This window comes from Quercus lobata, chromosome 1, assembly GCF_001633185.2.
Source record: "Quercus lobata isolate SW786 chromosome 1, ValleyOak3.0 Primary Assembly, whole genome shotgun sequence".
Taxonomy (NCBI): domain Eukaryota; kingdom Viridiplantae; phylum Streptophyta; class Magnoliopsida; order Fagales; family Fagaceae; genus Quercus; species Quercus lobata.
Window position 1 is genome coordinate 11,022,183 of NC_044904.1, and position 20,958 is coordinate 11,043,140.

Genomic DNA, 20,958 nt, shown 5'->3' on the forward strand with positions numbered 1-20,958 from the left:
TCCAAAAAAAAAAAAAAACTCCTTTTAGATTAATAGAAAAGTAAAAAAGAATTAACTTTCTTGTTAAAAAATCTATATCAAATAATTGTAGACAGGGATGGACCCAAAACTTTGAGTTAGAGGGGACGATTTTACTATTGGCAGTGTGCGGCAGTTTCAACCTTTGATTTTGCTATTTAGCTGTTGAGATTTTTTTTGTGTGCGTAAGAACAAAATTATTTTTTATTAGAATTTTTTAAAGGGAAGGGTTATTTATTTTGGATAAAGTGCCTATTTGGATTCAAATGAATCCAGCGTTTTCTGAATATTTTTTTTTTCAGCCGCACTATTTGACCAAGTCAATCATGAACAGTGCATCCGTGCACTGTTCACGGACCCACAAATTCCACTTTTCAACAACTTTTTCATTAAAAATGGATCCCACGACACTATTCACACATTTAAACATTATTTTGCTACAGTGTTTTCAGTTTCAGCAAAAATAAGCTCAATCCAAATGGACCCAAAATTAGTTAATTGAGCTTAATTTTTTTTTTTTTAAAGTTTTACAGGTAATTTTTGCTGTTGAGCTTTTTTTTTTTTTTTGGCTTGTATATTTTGTTTTAGATTTTAGATCTATAAATTTTTTTATGATCACTAAAATGAGAAAAATACTAGAGTTACAAGTTTTTTATTTATTTATTTATAAATTACTAATGTGATAAGTGGTTATTAGTAAGTAAAAAAATGATGTGAGTGGTGTGCTCATATGTGAACTAATAAGAATTTGCTACCAAAATAATTTGTAAAAATGTTATAAAAAAGTTTGTGAGTATAACATTACTCTTAAAAAAGAATCAATGATATTATTTAAGGGAAACAAAATGCAATTTTATAGAACAAAATTGCTAAAATTAGTACACATATATATAACAATATTTTTTTTATAAAAAATTTAGGGGGGGGGGGGGGGGAAGGTGGTTGCGTCCCTGATTGTAGACGGATCTTCCTTGTTCTTTTTTAAATACTATTGGGATAATAATAATAATAAATAAATTTAAAAAAAAAAAAAAACAATTCGGCTCCGTTAATTTAACGTTAAATTTATTATTATTATTCAACTAACAGTAATGTTCTTTGGTGCTTTAGATACAAGGCGTCAGAGATTGAAAGCTATGGTGATAGGTACGTGACATACTTCTTTAATCAAATTGTATACTAATATACACATGTTTGCTTGGATCGCCTATCCTATATATATAGAACTCAAATGATTCCGTATGGAAGTGATCTAATTTGTCTTCAACACATAAACTGTGACCCCTTTTTAGCCCCTTCACATAGTATGTCTAATAATAGTAAATTATCAAATCTTTAGAGAATATAAGGGGGTGTTTGGTTTGTGTTTTTAAATAACCATTTTCAGTTTTTAAACAACATTTTACGCATTTCAATACACTTTTTCACCCACACGTACTTCTATAAATGTTTTCAAACAACAACTTTCAGTTTTTAAACACATGTACCAAACGGGCCCTAAGTGACCCCTTTTTAGCCCCTTCACATAGTATGTCTAATAATAGTAAATTATCAAATCTTTAGAGAATTGTATATTCATGCAATGATATAAGGTTCTGCTATCAGTTTTTTATCGTTCAATACGATGTACTTGTATCAGTTATATGGATGGAATCCATTGGTACAATAGCTACATTTTTCATAGTTCATGATTTTCCATCAAGGCTCCCTATCTCCTGTCAATGAAAACCCAACTCCTTTATTATACTTAAGGTACTAGATGCCAAATCATCCTTAGCATTTGCTTCTTCATTGTTAGTCTTTTGTCACCACAAAGAAAATGCATTTTTATTGAGGGGATCAAGACATTGTAAAATGCAATTTTATTGAGGCTCAAGACATTATCAATAAGTAGTTCGAGATACTCTCATGTCCCCACATAACATCATAATCTCTATTTTTTTTTTTTTTTATTACAGTTACAATCACTTTATCTACTGGAATTGGAGCTCTGATGGTTATAGTCTGTTACTTCTGGAGAAAGTTCTCATCAATTAAAAGTATTAATTTTTGGAGGAAGAAAACTCTAACTCATAAGAGCGTCGAGGCCTTTCTAAGGAATCATGAACCTCTTGTTATTAGAAGATACTATTATTCAGATATAAAGTCAATGACCAAGTCCTTTAATAATAAATTAGGCCAAGGGGGCTATGGTTGTGTCTATAAGGGGAAGTTACAAGATGGTTGTTTTGTGGCAGTGAAGGTTTTGGAAGAATCGAAAGCTAATGGAGAGGAATTCATTAACGAGGTTGCAAGTATCAGTAGGACTTCCCATGTTAACATTGTCACTCTTAAGGGCTTTTGCTCTGAGGGATCTAAAAGAGCTCTTATCTATGAGTTTATGCCTAATGGATCTCTTGAGAAGTTCATATATAAAGGAAATCCTTCAAATTCTAATCATCAACTGGGGTGGGAAACATTATACAATATTGCAATTGGCATTGCACGAGGCTTAGAGTACTTGCATAGAGGTTGCAACACACGAATTTTGCATTTTGACATAAAGCCTCACAACATTTTATTAGATGAGAACTTCTGTCCAAAAATTTCTGATTTTGGCCTTGCAAAAATATGTCCTAGAGAAAAGAGTATTATATCAATGGTTGGTGCAAGGGGGACCACAGGATATATAGCTCCGGAAGTGTTTAGTAGAACCTTTGGAGAGATCTCTCACAAGTCAGATGTCTATAGCTATGGAATGATGGTCTTAGAAATGGTGGGAGGCCAAAGGAATGTTGATGTTAGTGTTGATTTTTCAAGTGAAATATATTTTCCACATTGGATTTACAAGCATCTTGAACTAAATGAAGAGTTAGGATTGCTAGGACTTTTAAAGGAAGGAGATGAAGACAGTGCAAGGAAGATGATAATAGTGAGTTTGTGGTGCATACAAACTAACCCCTCAAACCGACCATCAATGAGTAAAGTGTTGGAAATGTTGGAAGGGAGTCTCAACTCCTTGCAAATCCCCCCCAAACCTTTCTTGTTTTCTCCACCAAGAAGATCACCGATGGAGTCTTCAACCGTAGTGGTGTCAATACAATAGGACTCTTTGTCCTATATAGAATACATCTCTTCTTTGTGAAGTGTATTTATGTTTAGCTTGTCAATGAACATCTTTTCATTATTGCTTAAAATATTTGATGAAACCTTTTATGGCATTTGCAATGAAATCAATAATGTTGACAGTCTAGTACTAATTGAGAACTATGGTATACTTAACAATACAATCAACGCAAATAGTATCATAGGCAAACTATTAAGTTTTAGATTGGAGGATACATTTTATATCTTTTTTTCCCTTTTCATTGTGGAAAGTTGCGTAAAATGTGAAAAGTTGTGGACCTTGTCATAAAATATTTTATCCCGTATAGTTTAAATTCCTCAATAGAATTTTGTCAAAAAAAAATCCTCAATAGAATGCATCGGTAACTGAAAGGGATGGTTTTTAAACAAGTATCTAACTCTTCAAACCGATGGGTGGAAGTACCTCAACTGATGACCTGTCTGAGAATGCCCCATTCGGCAACCGTCCGCCTCATGAGAGACCCGTCAGGCATCACCCGGTTAAATCAACGTTTGGCTTGCACGTGAAGACCGCCTGATGAAGGGCTACACATGCCAACGGTGGGACACGTTGGGCCCCACGAAAATATCCACACATACCAGCGAATGGAATGAACATGCCGACGGACGGATGACTATACCGACGGATTAGTGACCATACTGATGGTTTAGCATGATAGGTCCCACTAGTCCTTGCTTGTTCTTCACTCACAAATCTTTACATGGAAATAACTTGTACACCACACCCAAAGACCTCACTACACGTTCATATCTTCTTTATATGAGAAGAAAAACCCTAAGATCTTAGAGCCTTAACTCCAAGATCTTCCCTATAAGGCAAGATCCTTCACTTTAGGGATCTTGGTCAGGCTCCACATCACTATATAAACACCAAACCTCCTCTTCTTTAAGGTACGCAGAAAATCCTTAGCTCTCATAGTATTGAGTTCTTGGAGATTTTTCTTTCACTGACTTAACTTTTGGAAGGTCTTTGGCCAGCATCCCACCGATGCTCTTTGTTGGTTCTTGGATTTCTTGTTCCTCAGGTATCCCATTGGAGCACTCGTGGACAATCAGCTCACTGACGATTTTTATGCATCATCAGTAATATTATTAAAACTAAAAATTTTAACAAATATCCAATTAGTGGATGCAATGTCAACGTATATAAAGCTTAGTTGAACACATAAAATAAATATATTTTTTTTTAAAGCCAAATTTTGTTTTCGGTTGAGATCTTGTAGTAACAATATTGCTCCCTAATGCACAAACCTTTTTTTTTATAGAGATAATTACAACATGCTTTTAATTCCATAGTTTGAAACCTTTCCCCCATAAACCCCAAGCACTTTGTGCATGAACCTTGATTCCCTATAAAAACCTTGCATTTTCTCTATTGGATCATCAAAAGTTATGGCTCTTCTACGGTTACTTCCAAATCTAGACTTGCTTAATTAAATCCATTCTCAAGATCATGATTGGTGTTAGGTTTCTTTTGTGTTGGCATATTCTATGCCAAAGTTTTCTTGTATTAAACATTTGATTAATTTGTATATTGTGGATCAATTTGTAATTGGGTTGGGATTTCAAGAGCTGAAACTGAAGTTGGACAAAAAGGAATTTTGATCAAGCAAATATGATTTGCTGTTCGGCTAAAAGGGCTTGTGAGAGAGTTTGAAAAGAAGTTAAGGTAGTGATCTTGCAGGACACTTGGTAGACCGAAATGGTTAGAACCTAAGAGAATTTTGTTACAAACTCCCTAGCTATTCCAACCTTAGCTCTGCCATTGATTTAGGAAAAACCAAAATTTTGCCCAACAATATGTATTTAAGATATATGTTTTCCAAAGCTCAACAGAAACTATTCATTAGTAGCGAGGGCAGCTTTTCTAGCAATTAAAGTTTCTCCATGGTTCTAGCTTTGCTATTATTGAAGGTGAGTCGGCTATTGTTGTTAAAGCTTTGTGAAAGCCCTGAGGGTGTACCGTGGTCTCTCTCTAGTATTGTAGATGATATCAAAACTCCTCTCCAATTTTGTTGCTTGGGTCATTGTCCATGTTGGCAGAGATGTTAATATTTTGGCCCATCGTGTGGTTTTCTTGGGCTATCCTATTTACTGATGGGCTAGTTGCCCTCTCATCTCACCCCTCAACTATTTTGGACTTAGCATAGAGATATGAGCTTGGTCCTTTTGGTGTTTTTTATGAAATAAAAATTGATTATTCAGCAAAAACAAACCCAAAAAAACTATTCATGTTCATAGAAAGAAACGGCACACTTTCTTACCCCCCATAAAAAGTGGACTAGATTAAAGTATTAAACCCTCTTAATTAGAAATGTAAAAGATATGTCGAGATTACTGAATCAGCTCACTAGAGAACAAGCGGTTATGAGAAATTTATATGGACCTTGAGGTTTTGGGAGCTTATTGGCTATTTGATTGGGGTGATTTAGGGGAGGATGGAAAAGAAGCATAGAAAAATAAGTAAGAAAAATGGTTTTTAGCTGGTTGAAAGGGGAAAGTGAGAGATTTTGGTGGGGCTTAAGTGTTTTCTCTTTGGACCCACCAAAAATGAATCCTCCAATTTGAGGAGAAATGAGTAAAAGAATAGTAATTGCAGTCAAATGATTTAACTACCCTTGATTGTTTACCTCTCTTTTTTCTTTGGGTTCGTTGTTTGTTTTTATCTATTTATTTTTGAACTGGGCATGATGACTTGTTTTTGTTGATTGTTTACCATTTCTTTTCTTTTCTTTTTATTTTTTGGCGGTTTGCTTTCTTTTCATATATTTTTTTTTTTCATTTTTAAACTTGGCATGAATGGTGATTGCTTTTTTATTTTTTGGTTGGTTGGTTTTTTTTTTTTTTTATATGAATTTTTTTAATAAGGACATATGAGTAAATTTATATAAACTATCTTTTTCCATTCTCTCACTTTTCTCCTCAACCTATCAAAAAAAAAAAAAAAAAAATTCCTCCACTTTTTCATTCACCCAACCAAACACACGAAGGAAAATTAATTTTTTTCCATTCTCATCATTTTTCATCCCTTAACCAAATAGAGACATAGGGTCTATTTGGGTGGGGTGATTTTAAGAGGGAGAGAAAAGTAAAGAGAAAATAGTTTTTGTGGGTGTTTGATTGTAGTGATTTTAGGAGAGAAAATTGGTGAGGTCTAGGTGTTTTCTCTCCGAGCCCACCAAAATGTTTTCTCTCCAAATTAGAAAGAAAACTAAAAAGAAGAAAATTGGGAACAAAAAATTTCCACTTGTGGACCATAATAACCCTGTTGCAACTTTCACGTGATTTCTTTCATTTTCTTCTTTGGCTTTTTTATTTATTTATTTTGTCTTTTCTTTTCCTTTGGATTTTTCTTTTTCTTTTTCTGTTACCATATGTTTTTGGTTTTGTTTTTTCTTCTTTTTTCTTCTTTGCTTTTTGTCTTTTTTCTGGTACTTCTCATTCTCGTTTGTTTTTTGGTTTTGTTTTTGGGTTTGTTCGCCCCTTTTTATTTATTTATTTATTATTTATTTTATTTTATTTTATTTTTTCTATTTGGTTTTTAGAGTAAATTTATACAAACCACATTTTCTATCCTTTCATTTTTCTTCTCAACCAAACACCATGAGAGAAAACTTAATTTTTTATGTTCTTCTACTTTTTCATCCCCTAACCAAACGAACCCTTAATATATGAACCAAAAAGGAATAACCATAGAATGGGGATTGATGTAGGTATGGGCTTCCCATTGTTCCATATTAATCCCCATTTTTAAAGGACACTTCAAAGTTTGTAACCATATTATGTAATTTTCTCAATGGTATATGGTCCATTTAGATTTATCTTTCAATAATATTGGGATCATACAACATGGATTATGGAGGTATGGCACCATAGACAATAGGCTTGTCAGTGGAGGAGGATGGCATTGGGCCGATCAAATATAGATTTGGATCAACTCCATTTTAATTCAGGCCCTTTTTCAAGGGCCCTTAATTGTACCAAACCAAGCTACATCAATGGTGCTAAATCTAAAAAATTTAGCAACCAAGCTATAGTATAGTGTCATCTTTGACACTTTAGAGCATCCACATTGGTGGATATGTAAATTTTTTAGCTTTTAGCACCTAAAAAAGTGACATTATCTATTTTAACTTATCAATTCACAACACACTCTACATCAATGCTCTTATTTTCACATCAAAGTTAAACATTATTAATTGATTTATTATTGTTTCTCTCTCTTCATCTCTATCTCTCTATCTTCTCCCTCTCTTCAACCCAAAGCCACCCACGGCACCACCACCACCACACGAGCTTCCCCACTCACAGCACCACCACCACCACACGAGCTTCCCCACTTATGGCACCACCACCACCACCATAGGAGCTTCCCCACTCATGGAACCACCACCACCACGCCAACACTACAATAGACCAGAAATCACAAACCCATAATAGATCGGAAATCACGATCCGATCTCAACCCATACCCACAATTGAAAACCCTGTAACCCACAATCCCATCACCATCGTGACCCACTCTCATCTTTGAAGTCGATGACCACCTTTTATTGCCACAGTGATCAGACCACCAACCAAAGAGCGCGAATGAGAAAAACGGAGGAGCAAGAGAGGGAGAGTCATCAAAGGGAGGAAGAGAGACAAGCAAGAGAAAGAGAAGAGAGAGAGTGAGAGAAAGAGTGAAGAGAGAAACAATATAATCCAATAAAAATAGCAATACCAATTGCTACAGTGAGCTGGTACTAGTACCAATTTTTTATTTATTATTATTTATTATTTATTTATTTTTTAGCTTTGACACTACCATTGGAGCACAATTTTTGTTATTTTTGTTGCTAAAAATAACTTTTTAGCATTTTAGCACAACCGATGTTGATGCTCTTATTGTAGCGCCAAAGTTATATAAAAAAAAAAAAAAAACAATTTTAATGTGTTGATGGTTGTGGTTATTGTTTATTGTGTTGGATATATTATTTTATTTTATTGTTTATATTATTTTAATGTATTGAATGCTTAATTTGTTGAATGCTAAAATAATACATTTGATGTTGGATGTATTATAAAATGGGGTGTTAAAATAGATAAAATAGTATTTTGAGTTGCTAAAAGCTATATTTTTTAGCAACTTTAATTTGTTGTGAATGCTCGAGTCAAGTTTGATGCCACATATGTTGATGTGGCTATGGTTGATGTGGTGTTTTTTAAAAGCTTGACCAACTTGGAACTCAACCCAAACTTCTCATATATTTCATTTTTAGGAGTGAATTTTTAAAATCTAATTGTTGAATTTCATGTTCCTTATGTTCTAAATATGTATATCGAATTTCGTTTAAATCATATGTTATTTACTTTTCGATCAATAAACTTATTTTTTATACACAAGTTTAAATCATAAAAACTTGAAGTTTTTACATTTGTTTGATGACATAGCAATTAATCCTTGACTTTCTTGAAATTTTACAAGCATTAAAGATATAATAAGAACATGCAATCTAACGGTTAAATTTTCAAAATTCACACTCAATATAAAGATATATCAAGAGTTTGAAAGGTTTCTCTTCAAACTAGTTTGGAGAGAAACTTTGTTCCTTTGTGAGTCTAGATATCATTAGGCCCATTTTGTGCCCCTTTTTACCAAGATTTTCTAATCTCTCTCTCTCTCTCTCTCTCTCAACCATGATTGACTCTCACCTAGGCTTAGCACTATTGCCATTGACATCGCTCACTGGCACTGCCACCAGTGGTGGTTACATCCTTTCTCCATCCTCCTTATGTTTCCATCTACCTCATTTCTTTTTTTCTCTTACCTCGTTCGAGACTCCATCTTTAAATCAACTTTAAAATTTCAGGCAATTAGTTTTTAGATCTCCTCTCTATTTAAATTTTAACAAAGTTAGTTAATGCAACATCTATAAAAAAGAAGAAGTTAATGCAACAAATACAAAGTTAAAAAGTTATTATAGAAGCTCTAAAAGTTTGAAAATTAAATTAATTTTAACTATTAATTCTATTAAAATTTGAATAGAGAGTAAATCTGATGATGAAATTATAACTTGATTTTGAAATTAGGTTTGGGTTGCCTCAATTTGAGTCAGGCTTTTTTTTCATGAGTAATGTTAGGGACACATAAAATGCCACAACTTTTGCCACAATTTGCTACATGACGAGTTGTGGCAAAAGTTTTCATTTTTCATGGGCAATTAATTATTAAATGTACCATTGCGCATGACTTCACACATCTTCGTGTTTCTTAAATGAGGCTGCGTTTGTTTCAACTGAAAATGGATTTGGGAAAACAATTTACACCCTACCGTGTGTTTGGTTGCGCATGAAAAATTTGGTCAAACTGAAAACCATTTCATTAACCATAAAATTCGGCCCCCACAACTGGAAAATGAATTACACACGCATTTTACCTTCAAATCATTTCTAGACTCAGACACTCGAGGAGAGAGAGAAAGAGCAAGAAGAGAGAGCAGAGCGAGTGAGCTAGAAGCACACATAACCCTAGATCGCACCACCGCCCCCAACCCCAGATTGCACCGGTCTCGTCGCACCCCAGTACCGGCGAGATCGCGTCGCCTGAAGCACTGTCGAGATCGCGTCGCCTAAAGCACTGTCGAGATCGCACCCCAGCATCGGCGAGATTGCACCCATGACCGATCTCTCTCTTTCTCGATCTACCTCTCCCTTTCCCTCAATTGTCGATCACTCTCTCTTCTTCCCTCTCTCACTTTGACCGAATTTTTGAGTTTAACGAATGTTTTGTTTTGATTTTTGTCTCTTTTAAGTTTATAAATTTGTTTGGAAGCTGAGAAAATGTGAGAAACTAGTAGAAAAATAGCATTTTTAGAATGCAACCAAACACCTAAAAACATTTTCTAAAACAATTTTCATAATGCAGCCAAATACTTGAAAATATTTTCCTTTCCCAAAAATGAATATTTTTAACTTGGAAAATATTTTACATATTGCCAAACGCAGCCTAAGTCGCAAAGAGATTGGGGATTTTTTGCATTTAGCTTAATTTTGTAAACAATTTTGTTAGTTGACAAGTTTTGCAAACATATTAGCTAAGTAGCATCTCAAGTCTTTGAAACTCAAGATCAATTTAAGACTCGAGTTCCTTCAAAGAAAATCAAGAGAAAAAAAGCTTACGATTGATACAACTTATTCTTTCTAGATCTGATACTTCTTCCTCTCTTTAGATCAAACCCAAATCCAGATTTGCAGATCTGACCGTGTGGTTTTTGTGGAGGCTGAAGCTGCTTCTCTCTTTCTTCTTTTTCTTCTGTGCTTTTGTGCAAGCCGGAACTTGAGTCTTTAGGACTCAAGTTCCCTCATTAAGCTCGAGTCTGTGTGACTCATGATGCTATTTACCAAATATGTTTGGTTTTCTTGTCAACTAATGAAATTGTTAGTAAAATTAGGCTGAATGCCAAAAATCCCCGAGATTTCCACAACAAACTTTTGAGTGAACTTGGTTTTGACTCGAGTCAAGGAGTATAGTGAGTCTTTCCACTGTGCGTCAATGGAGAAGATGAGTGGGAAATTCCCCATAGTGGGGTCTCTGGCTGTGGAACGAAAGGGATTTACCTATGAACAGACTATGTTTCAAATGGGTACCCTATTAATAAGAGAAACTACATATTATATAGCGAAGGAAGAAGAGAGAATAACAGATTCTTGTTTGTGAATTGTGAAACTTGTTTTTGCTAGTGAATCGGGGGAATTTTTGGGATGGCTTATGTCACTCTGTTTGTTTTCTTTCTTCTCACACACCTCTTGCTGCTTTACTCAGCTGAAGGGGTAGAGAGAACATACCCAGATTGTTCGCCCTTTAATTGTGGAAAATTCGGTATTATCAGCTTTCCATTCACTAATATCTCACACCGATTGTGCGGTGTACTGCCAGTAAATTGTGATGAAACACCTCCGACGATCCGACTGCCACTGGAGCTGCGGAGTGGGAAATCTAATGAAGTTTTAAACATCTCAAAAACTAACTCCATACAACCCATACGTATCAAGGACTTTTCACTTTTGGAATACTTGAATGCCAACAAATGCCAATACCTAACCAATTTTACTCTTCCCAATACTCCATTTTTCTCTTTTAAACTCACCACACCCAATCTGACCCTATTTAAATGCAATCACACTCCTAATATTACTTCCCCTAGAAATTATATATATATATATATATATATATATATGACCTGCGGCAACTATAATATCTACTATAGTTCTCCTCGTTTAGCTTCTCAATGTTCAATCATTCAGCTCCCGGTAAAAGTGCACACAGAAAAAGAAGAAGTTAATTTGACTGCTGAGTACGACCTTGAAGTATATGTATCTGATGCTTGTAGCAGTTGTTATAGTATGGGAGGTCTATGTGAACTTGACAACAAGCGAAAATTTCATTGTGCCATTACAGAGAAAGGTATGAACTTCAGAATAACGCAAAAATATTTGGTCCTACAGTTACATACATGTACTGAAAATGCTTATGGAGTTCTTTCCATATAGATTTCTTTACATTCTTATGGTAAATTCTAATAAAAGTGCTATATCATATTAGTCTTTAAATTAGGTTATGATAAATACAAATGACACTGTTAAGCTTCCAAAAGTTTATGCATTTTGCATAATTATAGAAAGAGAACTTTCAACATGTCTCCAAAGATACAACTAGAGCGGAGAGGAAGACGATACAATATTGAAATGATCTCTCACTTTGATATCATATCACTATGAAACAATAAACAGGAGAGTTCTATAATGAAATTCGTGCGTTTGATGATACTTACAATTGTTATAGCAGAGGAATTTTCATTGTGCAAATTTGGGGAAATGTATTGAAATGGGATTTTCATATTAGCAAAACTACTTATAAATTTCTTTGATTTCTATGTATTAATTATTATTTCTAATACATTTATATGACTTTCTGCTATTCTGTTCAATTCCACAATCCACATACCTCTCTTCTGCAGCACTAGATTAAGTAGATTCAGATTGGCAATTTTAGGAAAATAGAAATAGATCGAACTTTCTTTTTATAAAATCTATATTAGATAAGTGTAATCCGATGTTCATTGTTCTTTGTTAAATACTGTTGAGATTTCAAAGAATACCAAATTTGCAGCTTTTGATACAGGGAGTAAGAGATTGAATGTAATGGTGATACATAACATACTTTAATCAAATTTTTTGTTGATACTAATATTCACATGTTTTCTTGCACAAGCTATCCTATGGAAGTGATTTAGTGCGTCTTCAACACAAAACCTGTGACCCCCATTTTTTTGCCCCTTCTCACCGTGTATTTATCCGATCTTTAGAGTATTATTCATGCAATGATATAAGGTTCCGCTATCAGATTTTGGTAATGCCTCCAATTTACCCCTTTTTTTTTTTTTTTTTTAAAATCATTCTATATTATCTACTTGTATGTACGGAAATTCATGATACAAAAGCTAAAATTTTCACAGTTCAACGATTTTACTCCAAGGGAGGCTCCCTTTATTCTACCTAAGGTAGATGCCTAGTCATCCTCAGCCATGTGCTTCTTCATTGTTATTATCGTGTCACCACAAGAATATGCAATTTTATTGAGGCTCAAGACACTATCAATAGGTAGTTTTAGTAACTCTCGTGTCACCACATAACTTCATAATCAATATTCTTTGATTACAGTTACAGCCACCTTATCTACTGGAATTGGAGTTATGATGGTTATAATTATCTGCTGCTTCTCGAGAAAGTTCTCGTCAATTAAAAGAATTTATTTTTGAAAGAAGGAAACTCTAACTCATCAGACTGTTGAGACCTTTCTAAGAAATCATGGACCTCTTGTTATTAGAAGGTACAATTATTAAGATACAAAGACAATGACCAAGTCCTTTAATGATAAATTAGGCCAAGGGGGCTATGGTAGTGTTTATAAGGGTAAGTTACAAGACGGCTGTTTTGTGGCAGTGAAGGTATTGAATAATTCGAAAGGTAATGAAGAGGAATTCATTAATGAGGTTACAAGCATTAGTAGGACCTCCCATGTTAACATTGTCACTCTCAAGGACTTTTGCTTTGAGGGTTCTAAAATAGCTCTTATCTATGAGCTTATGCCTAATGGATCTCTTGAGAAGGTCATATATAAAGGACATCCTTCAAAGTCTAATCAACAATTGGGGTGGGAAACATTATACAACATTGCAATTGGCATTGCACGAGGATTAGAGTACTTGCATAGACATGAAATTTGCTTTTTGACATAAAGCCTCACAACATTCTCTTGGATGAGAACTTTTGCCTAAAAATTTATGATTTTAGTCTTGCATGGATATATCCTAGAGAAAAGAGTATTATATCAACGGTGGGTGTAAGAGGGACTACTGGATATATAACTCCCAAAATATTTTGTAGAAATTTTGGAGGGATCTCTCACAAGTCAGATGTCTATAACTATGGAATAATGGTCTTAGAAATGGTGAGAGGCCGAAAGAATGTTAAGGTTAGTGTTGATTTTACTAGTGAGATATATTTTCCACATTGGATTTAAAGTCTTGAACTAAATGAAAAATTAGGACTGGTTGGCCTCTTAAAGGAAGGAGATGAAGATAGTGCAAGGAAGATGATAATAGTGAGTATGTGGTGCATATAAACTGACCCCTCAAACCGACCGTCAATGAATAGAGTTATGGATATGTTACAAGGGAGTCTTGACTCCTTGCAAATGCCCCCCAAACCTTTCTTGTCATCTCCACCTAGATCACCATAGGTTCTTCCACTTTAATGATGTCAATACAATATGACTCTACTTACTAAAATGCACCTCTTCTTTCAAGGGAAACATTGAGTTTAGTAAGTAATGAATTTTGTGAACTGTATTTTTTTTTATCTTATTGTAAGGACACGATTCGTAACGAACCGGAACGATATTGGGCTCGCACGTAAAAGGGCCCAAACAATATCATTTGTAGAGCGTGGGTTTGAAAGGCTAGGCCTTGGTCACTAGGTGGTGGGTTTTTCGTGGTGTTCATGTGCGGTCAAGTTTTCTTCACCCCTGGAATCTTTCTCCTGGAGGTGGGCTGGGAGGCTCTGGTTTTTGGCCATTTTTCCCAGCCTCTTCTCTAGGTTACTTATTTTTCCTTTTATACTGGCCTGCGTTCACTATCCTTCGTCCATGTATAGGGTCAACCTTTCCAAGTCTGATACTTGTCCCATCAGTCCATACCCAAAGTCATTGGGGGTGGTTGTAAAAGCCAAAGAATGCGGCTCTGTCAGGTTCAGAGTATTGAATGGCAGTAGGGGCAGCTTTCCCTGGATATTTTAGATTTTTCTTCCAAGTTTTAATCCTATACCGTTTTTACCCCTTTTCCGGTGGGACTTTGGGTCTGCCGAGGACTGAACTGTCCTTGGTTGTATCCCAAGGCTATCTTGCCAAGCTTGGACCATAGCCCTCCTTGGCTTGGGCCTTTGGTCTCCTCCTAGGTAAATGGGTCTAGCCCATAAATTATTTGGGCCCCACAATAGCCCCTCAAAACCCTGCTATCCAACCTCTTGGTTGGAAATGGGGGTTTTGGTAACACCGAGCCTTTATTATGGCTCATTCAATTCGGCCTTTCAGTAATGCTGGCAGTTCTCCATCTGCCCGAGAAATGCACCGGTCTACGAGACAGTCTTTTGATTTTACTCCTGATGCGTTCTTGTCGTTTGGTTATCCAAAACGCACTTTTAATGACCTCTATTTATGAGGCTACTTTAATTCGACGGTTTGTTTTGATGAGGTGGAGAAGTGGAACCGGCATATTTGTGTTTGCAGATTCCTTTGGAGATCTAAACTTATTAAATGCCTCTCACTCCACCCTCCGTATAAGAAGGAAGGTAGGAGGTTATTGTTTTTGTAAAGAATCCCTTTTCATCCTTCTGAGATTTGAAATACTTGGCCTCCCCTAGAGTTTATTTTACCCACTAGTTTATACACTAAATCGTGATACGCTTTACCATAACAACGAGTAATGAAGGAGCCATACCCCTCCCGTAAACGCCACGTTCCAATAAAACTCGTAATGACTCGGTCAGGCCAGGGATGGCGAAGACTCAAAATCAACCTCATCTTTCTTTCAGCCAAAATCCGAAGCAGGGACTCGTCACGTCAAACTTTCGGCGTGACTGAGTCAAGGACACCCATCATCAGTACCAATCGCTCTCACATGAGCATATCTAATATGGCACCAGTGTGTTAGGAGTCAGGACTGAGGCAGGGACCAAATGCCCCTGCTTCTTCCTCTCTTCGTTCACTGGTGTCTCCTTTTACCTCTTTTTCTTCTTCTTTCCACCACCAGATCCATCCTGGTGCTTTTTCTTCTCCCTCTTTTGCTCCTTTTTCTTTCTTTTCATCTCTTCTCTCTTCTTCTCCTCCTTCTTTTCATTCATCTCCTCCATCTTCTTCATTCATCTCCTCTATCTTCTTCTGTAGAAGGTCCTTCTCTCGATATGGGCGCTACTGAGGCAGAGTTTGGAAGGATTTCGGAGACGAGTTTAAAAAGAGACCTGACTGTTTACTTAATGTATTATTTTTTTGTTTTTATGGTTTTGGCAATCTACCTTTTGTATAGGCTTGTTTAAGCCCCTCTTTATACGTTGTAATACATCTTTGTATTAATGAAAATTGTTATCACTTTATTTCACATACTCTATCTCTATATTTTCGGTATGACAAAGCAATGAATAGACATACAATCTTGTGAATGAATTTTTTTTTTTAAACTGTGGCCGACGTCTAGGAACAAAGTCCCCGTTAATAGAAAGATCTTGCTCTGCGCTTATAAAAACAATCCGGCTTAATAATACTGAATCAAACAAAAGATACTTAGGGTTGAAGCTCCCATTAGGCAGGAAAAGAAAGGACATTATGATGGGTCTACTGAGTTGGTCTGGCACCATACCGCCGACCTTAGAGTACAATACTTGGGGCCATAATCCCTTATCCAAGAGAAAGGCGCTATTATGTGTTGATAAGTGCTGTTCGGCATAGTAATATATCATTTGAATCAATGACACTTAGGGTCAAAATGCTTGCTAAGAAAAAGATATCACCATAACCTTAATAGAGTTGTTTGGCACAATAATGCCGACCTGTAAAAAAAAACGATACTTACCCCAAAACTGGCCGAGATGATAGCTCAATGCACGATGCGGTGAAGGAAGTAACCATCCGAGGACATATCACCCGCAAAGTGAACAGCCCCCCTAGGCTACTAAATAGTGACGCGTTTCAACATCTTCTTAACACTCTTATTGGCATTAACCTTTTACAGTTTTTGGGCCAAGGACTGAGCAACTTAGAATTGTTATTAAGTAGCCAACCTTACAAGAACTCAACCTTCTTCTCATCCAAGAAATTGGTTACCCAAGTAGTTGGTTTCCCCATAGGCTTGAGTCCGAGGACCATGCAATGCCCTGGTTCTGTCCAAAACTCAGTTTTCTCATCCAAGTAGTTGGTTTCCCCATAGGCTTGAGTCTGAGGACCATGCAATGCCTTGGTTCTGTCCAAAACCTAGTTTTCTTCATCCAAGTAGCTGGTTTCCCCATAGGCTTGAGTCCGAGGACCATGCAATGCCTTGGCTCTGTCCAAAACCTAGTTTTCCTCATCCAAGTAGTTGGTTTCCCCATAGGTTTGAGTCCGAGGACCATGCAATGCCTTGATTCTGTCCAAAACCTAGTTTTCTTCATCCAAGTAGTTGGTTTCCCCATAGGCTTGAGTCCGAGGACCATGCAATGCCTTGGTTCTGTCCAAAACCTAATTTTCCACATCCAAGTAGTTGGTTTCCCCATAGGCTTGAGTCCGAGGACCATGCAATGCCTTAGTTCTGTCCAAAACCTAGTTTTCGTCATCCAAGTAGTTGGTTTCCCCATAGGCTTGAGTCCGAGGACCATGCAATGCCTTGGTTCTGTCCAAAACCTAGTTTTCGTCATCCAAGTAGTTGGTTTCCCCATAGGCTTGAGTCCGAGGACCATGCAATGCCTTGGTTCTGTCCAAAACCTAGTTTTCGTCATCCAAGTAGTTGGTTTCCCCATAGGCTTGAGTCCGAGGACCATGCAATGCCTTGGTTCTGTCCAAAACCTAGTTTTCCTCATCCAAGTAGTTGGTTTCCCCATAGGCTTGAGTCCGAGGACCATGCAATGCCTTGGTTCTGTCCAAAACCCAGTTTTCTTTTTACGTTGGACCTTGGCTTTAGGGGAGTTAGCTCCTCGGCCAAGCCCCTAGAATTATCCGTGCGATTAACGCTACCAAGCGTAGCCCCTAGTCAAGAAGCATAGCCCCTAGCGGGATTTTATTCTAAAACTCTATAACCAGTTGTCAGAAATGACAAAGGAACTCTCTCGACCCACCGCCTATGCCAACACACAAGCCTCCCCACAGACGGCGCCAATTGTAAGGACACGATTCGTAACGAACCGGAATGGTATTGGGCTCGCACGTAAAAGGGCCCAAACAATATCATTTGTAGAGCGTAGGTTTGAAAGGCTAGGCCTTGGTCACCAGGTGGTGGGTTTTTCGTGGTGTTCATGTGCGGTCAAGTTTTCTTCACCCCTGGAATCTTTCTCCTGGAGGTGGGCTGGGAGGCTCTGGTTTTTGGCCATTTTTCCCAGCCTCTTCTCTAGGTTACTTATTTTTCCTTTTATACTTGCCTGCGTTCACTGTCCTTCGTCCACGTATAGGGTCAACCTTTCCAAGGCTGATACTTGTCCCATCAGTCCATACCCAAAGTCGTTGGGGGTGGTTTTAAAAGCCAAAGAATGCGGCTCTGTCAGGTTCAGAGTATTGAATGGCAGTAAGGGCAGCTTTCCCTGGATATTTTAGATTTTTCTTCCAAGTTTTAATCCTATACCGTTTTTACCCCTTTTCCGGTGTGACTTTGGGTCTGCCGAGGACTAAACTGTCCTCGGTTGTATCCCAAGGCTATCTTGCCGAGCTTGGGCCACAGCCCTCCTCGGCTTGGGCCTTTGGTCTCCTCCTGGGTAAATGGGCCTGGCCCATAAATTATTTGGGCCCCACACTTATCAATGAACATCTTTTCTTTTCTAATTAAAATATTTGATGAAACCTAACTTTATGACCTTCACAATGAATTAGTAAGCTGAAAGCCTATAAGTCCAGTAGTTATTAAGAACTGTGGTTTAAAATAAATTAACCATACTATAATTACCAAGACTACTTTCTCCTCCCCACAAAAAAAAATAAAAATAAAAATAAAAAAATTACCAAGACTAAAATTTGAGTGAGTATACTGTAAATTAAAACTAAATGGAGAGTGCTACATATACTTGACAATACATTTTACCAAAATAAAGAGACAATACAAAGAACTCAAATTATATCATAGGCAATCCTTGAAGTTTTAGATTGGAGGATATATATATATATATATATATATATATATAGCATATCTGAACATATAAAAAGAAATACAAATTTGTTTTCAGGTGAGATCTTGTAGTAAATTTTAAATTTTAGATCAATTTTAAAAATCAAGGCAATTAATTCTTAGATCTCCTCTCTATTTAAATTTTTACAAAATGAGTTAATGTAGAAAATAGAGCATAAGTTAAAAAGTTATTATAGAAGGTATAAAAATTTGAAAATCAAATTATTTTTAACTATTAATTCTGTTAAAATTTAAATAGAGAGTAAACCTGATGTTGAAATTAACTTGATTTTGAATTTTTTTTAGAAGAACTTGATTTTGAAAGTTGGGGGATTATATTAACACAATTAACAGTTGAGAGGCCAAATAAAATTTTACTCAATACTTGTCCTTTGGGTCTTTTTTTTTAAGGGGCAATTAATATTGTACCCATTTGCTCACTGACTCCACACATCTTCACGATATTTACTCAAACAAGCCAACAACAAAGTTTTGAGTGTTCTGAGGTTTTAAAGAGTCAACTGATGGGTGTTTCCACCGCGCATCAATGGAGAAAGATGAGTGAAAATTTCCCCTGAAGTAGGTTCTCTGGCTGTGGAACCAAGGGATTTCCCAATGAACATACTAATATATATACCATGTTTCAGATGAGTAACCCAGCTTACTCTAATAATTTCAAACTGGTTTCACAAGTCTTCCTTGTTTAATTTCCAAGCCAAGTACGCTGTGAAGGAGCGTTTGGTTCGTTGTGATGTGGCCTTAAAGTGATACACATTATGTTGATGTGACATTAAAGTTTTTAGTTTATTTTATTTTTCTAACATTTTCATAATTTAAAATTATAAAACATATCACATCATCTTAATCTTATTACCTTCTTAAACAATGTAATGTTGTATTCTTATATTGAAATTACATTAATGTAAGATTACAATAATATAATATTACAGTATAATGTCTCATCGTGGCGAACCAAAGTGGGTACCCCACTTTGTTCTAACAATTTCAGCCTATTTTCTTGTCTCAAGTCTTCCTTATCAAATTTCCAAGTCAACTACTAGGGATGGCCTATAACTATAAGGGTAGTTGATAACTACCTTTTAATCAGATAAACTACATATTATATTATATATAAGGAAGGAAGAAGAAAATGAGTTATACAAACATTTTTTTTTTTTTTTTTTTTTTTTTTTTTTTTTTTTTTAGCATTATTTTAGCAACAATTTCGTTAGTTAGCATGTTTTTGAAATATTTTAGCAAACTAACATCTCGAGTTTTTTGAAATCGATTTCAATTGTCGAAATCGAGTCTTACGCACTTGATTTTGATGCTCTGGAAGGTTGATGTGGAAATTTTTATACACATAGAACTCAAGTCTCACACACTCAATTTAGTTTTACTGATCTAAGGAACAAACAAGAAGAATAGAGAAGAAGAACGAAGCAGAAAGAAGGAGAAGAAGAAGAAAGAAGGAACAGAAGAAGAGGAAGAAGAAGAAGAGACCCACCCTGTGAAGTCACTTGCAAAACCAAACTCACCCACAGCAAAACCAAATCCGCCCCTCTATTGCCATCTCTACCTGCAAAACCAAACCCACCTACAAAAAAAATCTTTCTTTCTTCTTCTCCGTGTTTCTTCTGCATGTTCTCTAAATCCAAAGCCTAAATTAAGTGTATTAGACTCAAGATCCACATGTACAAAAAATCCACATCAGCCTTTGGCAGAGCATAAATCGAGTGTATTAGACTCAATTTCCTTAGTTGAAATCGAGTCTAACAAACTCGAGATGTTAGTTTACTAAAATATTTCAAAAACATGCTAACTAATGAAATTGTTGCTAAAATAATGTTAAATAAAAAATAAAAAATAAAAATCCTAAAACACGTTTTAGTTTGCTGGTGGATTAGGAATTTTGGGATGGCTTCTGTCTCTCTGTTTCTTTCTTTTTGTTCTGTCACTCATTGTGCTACTTTACTCAGCTGAAGGAAACAGAGAACACCCATATTGTTTTCCCTTTCAATGTGGGAAATTCGGTAACATTGGATTTCCATTCACCAATATCCCACCCCTCTTTTGAGGTATATTGCCAGTAAAGTGTCACGAAACACCTTCAACGATCAAACTGCCATTGGGTCTAGGGAGTGGGAAACCATATGAAGTTATAAACATCTCTTACACTAACACCACACAATCCACACGTATCAAGGACCTTCTGCTTTGGAAATACTTGAACACCAGTAAATGCGAATACTTAATCAATTTTACTCTTCCCAATTCTCCATATTATTGGCCAGTAATTGGATGGATGGAGAGTAGAGTTGAGTTGGCCAGATGAAAACTTTTGCTCAAAAATTTCTGATTTTGGCTTTGCAAGAAT

The 20,958-nt window shown here is 36.1% G+C and overlaps 1 protein-coding gene and 1 pseudogene across 1 annotated transcript; both read left to right on the top strand.

The window, feature by feature from the left end:
* The first annotated feature begins 1,132 nt into the window (after positions 1-1,132).
* LOC115994976 (PR5-like receptor kinase) lies at positions 1,133-3,103 on the top strand. The gene is made up of 2 exons (XM_031119356.1): positions 1,133-1,164; positions 1,977-3,103. The coding sequence occupies exons 1-2, from the start codon at positions 1,155-1,157 to the stop codon at positions 3,101-3,103; spliced, it is 1,137 nt and encodes a 378-aa protein (XP_030975216.1). The 5' UTR covers positions 1,133-1,154.
* A 9,916-nt stretch (positions 3,104-13,019) lies between these two features.
* On the top strand, positions 13,020-13,708 carry LOC115994986 (annotated as a pseudogene).
* The last annotated feature ends 7,250 nt before the right edge of the window (positions 13,709-20,958 follow it).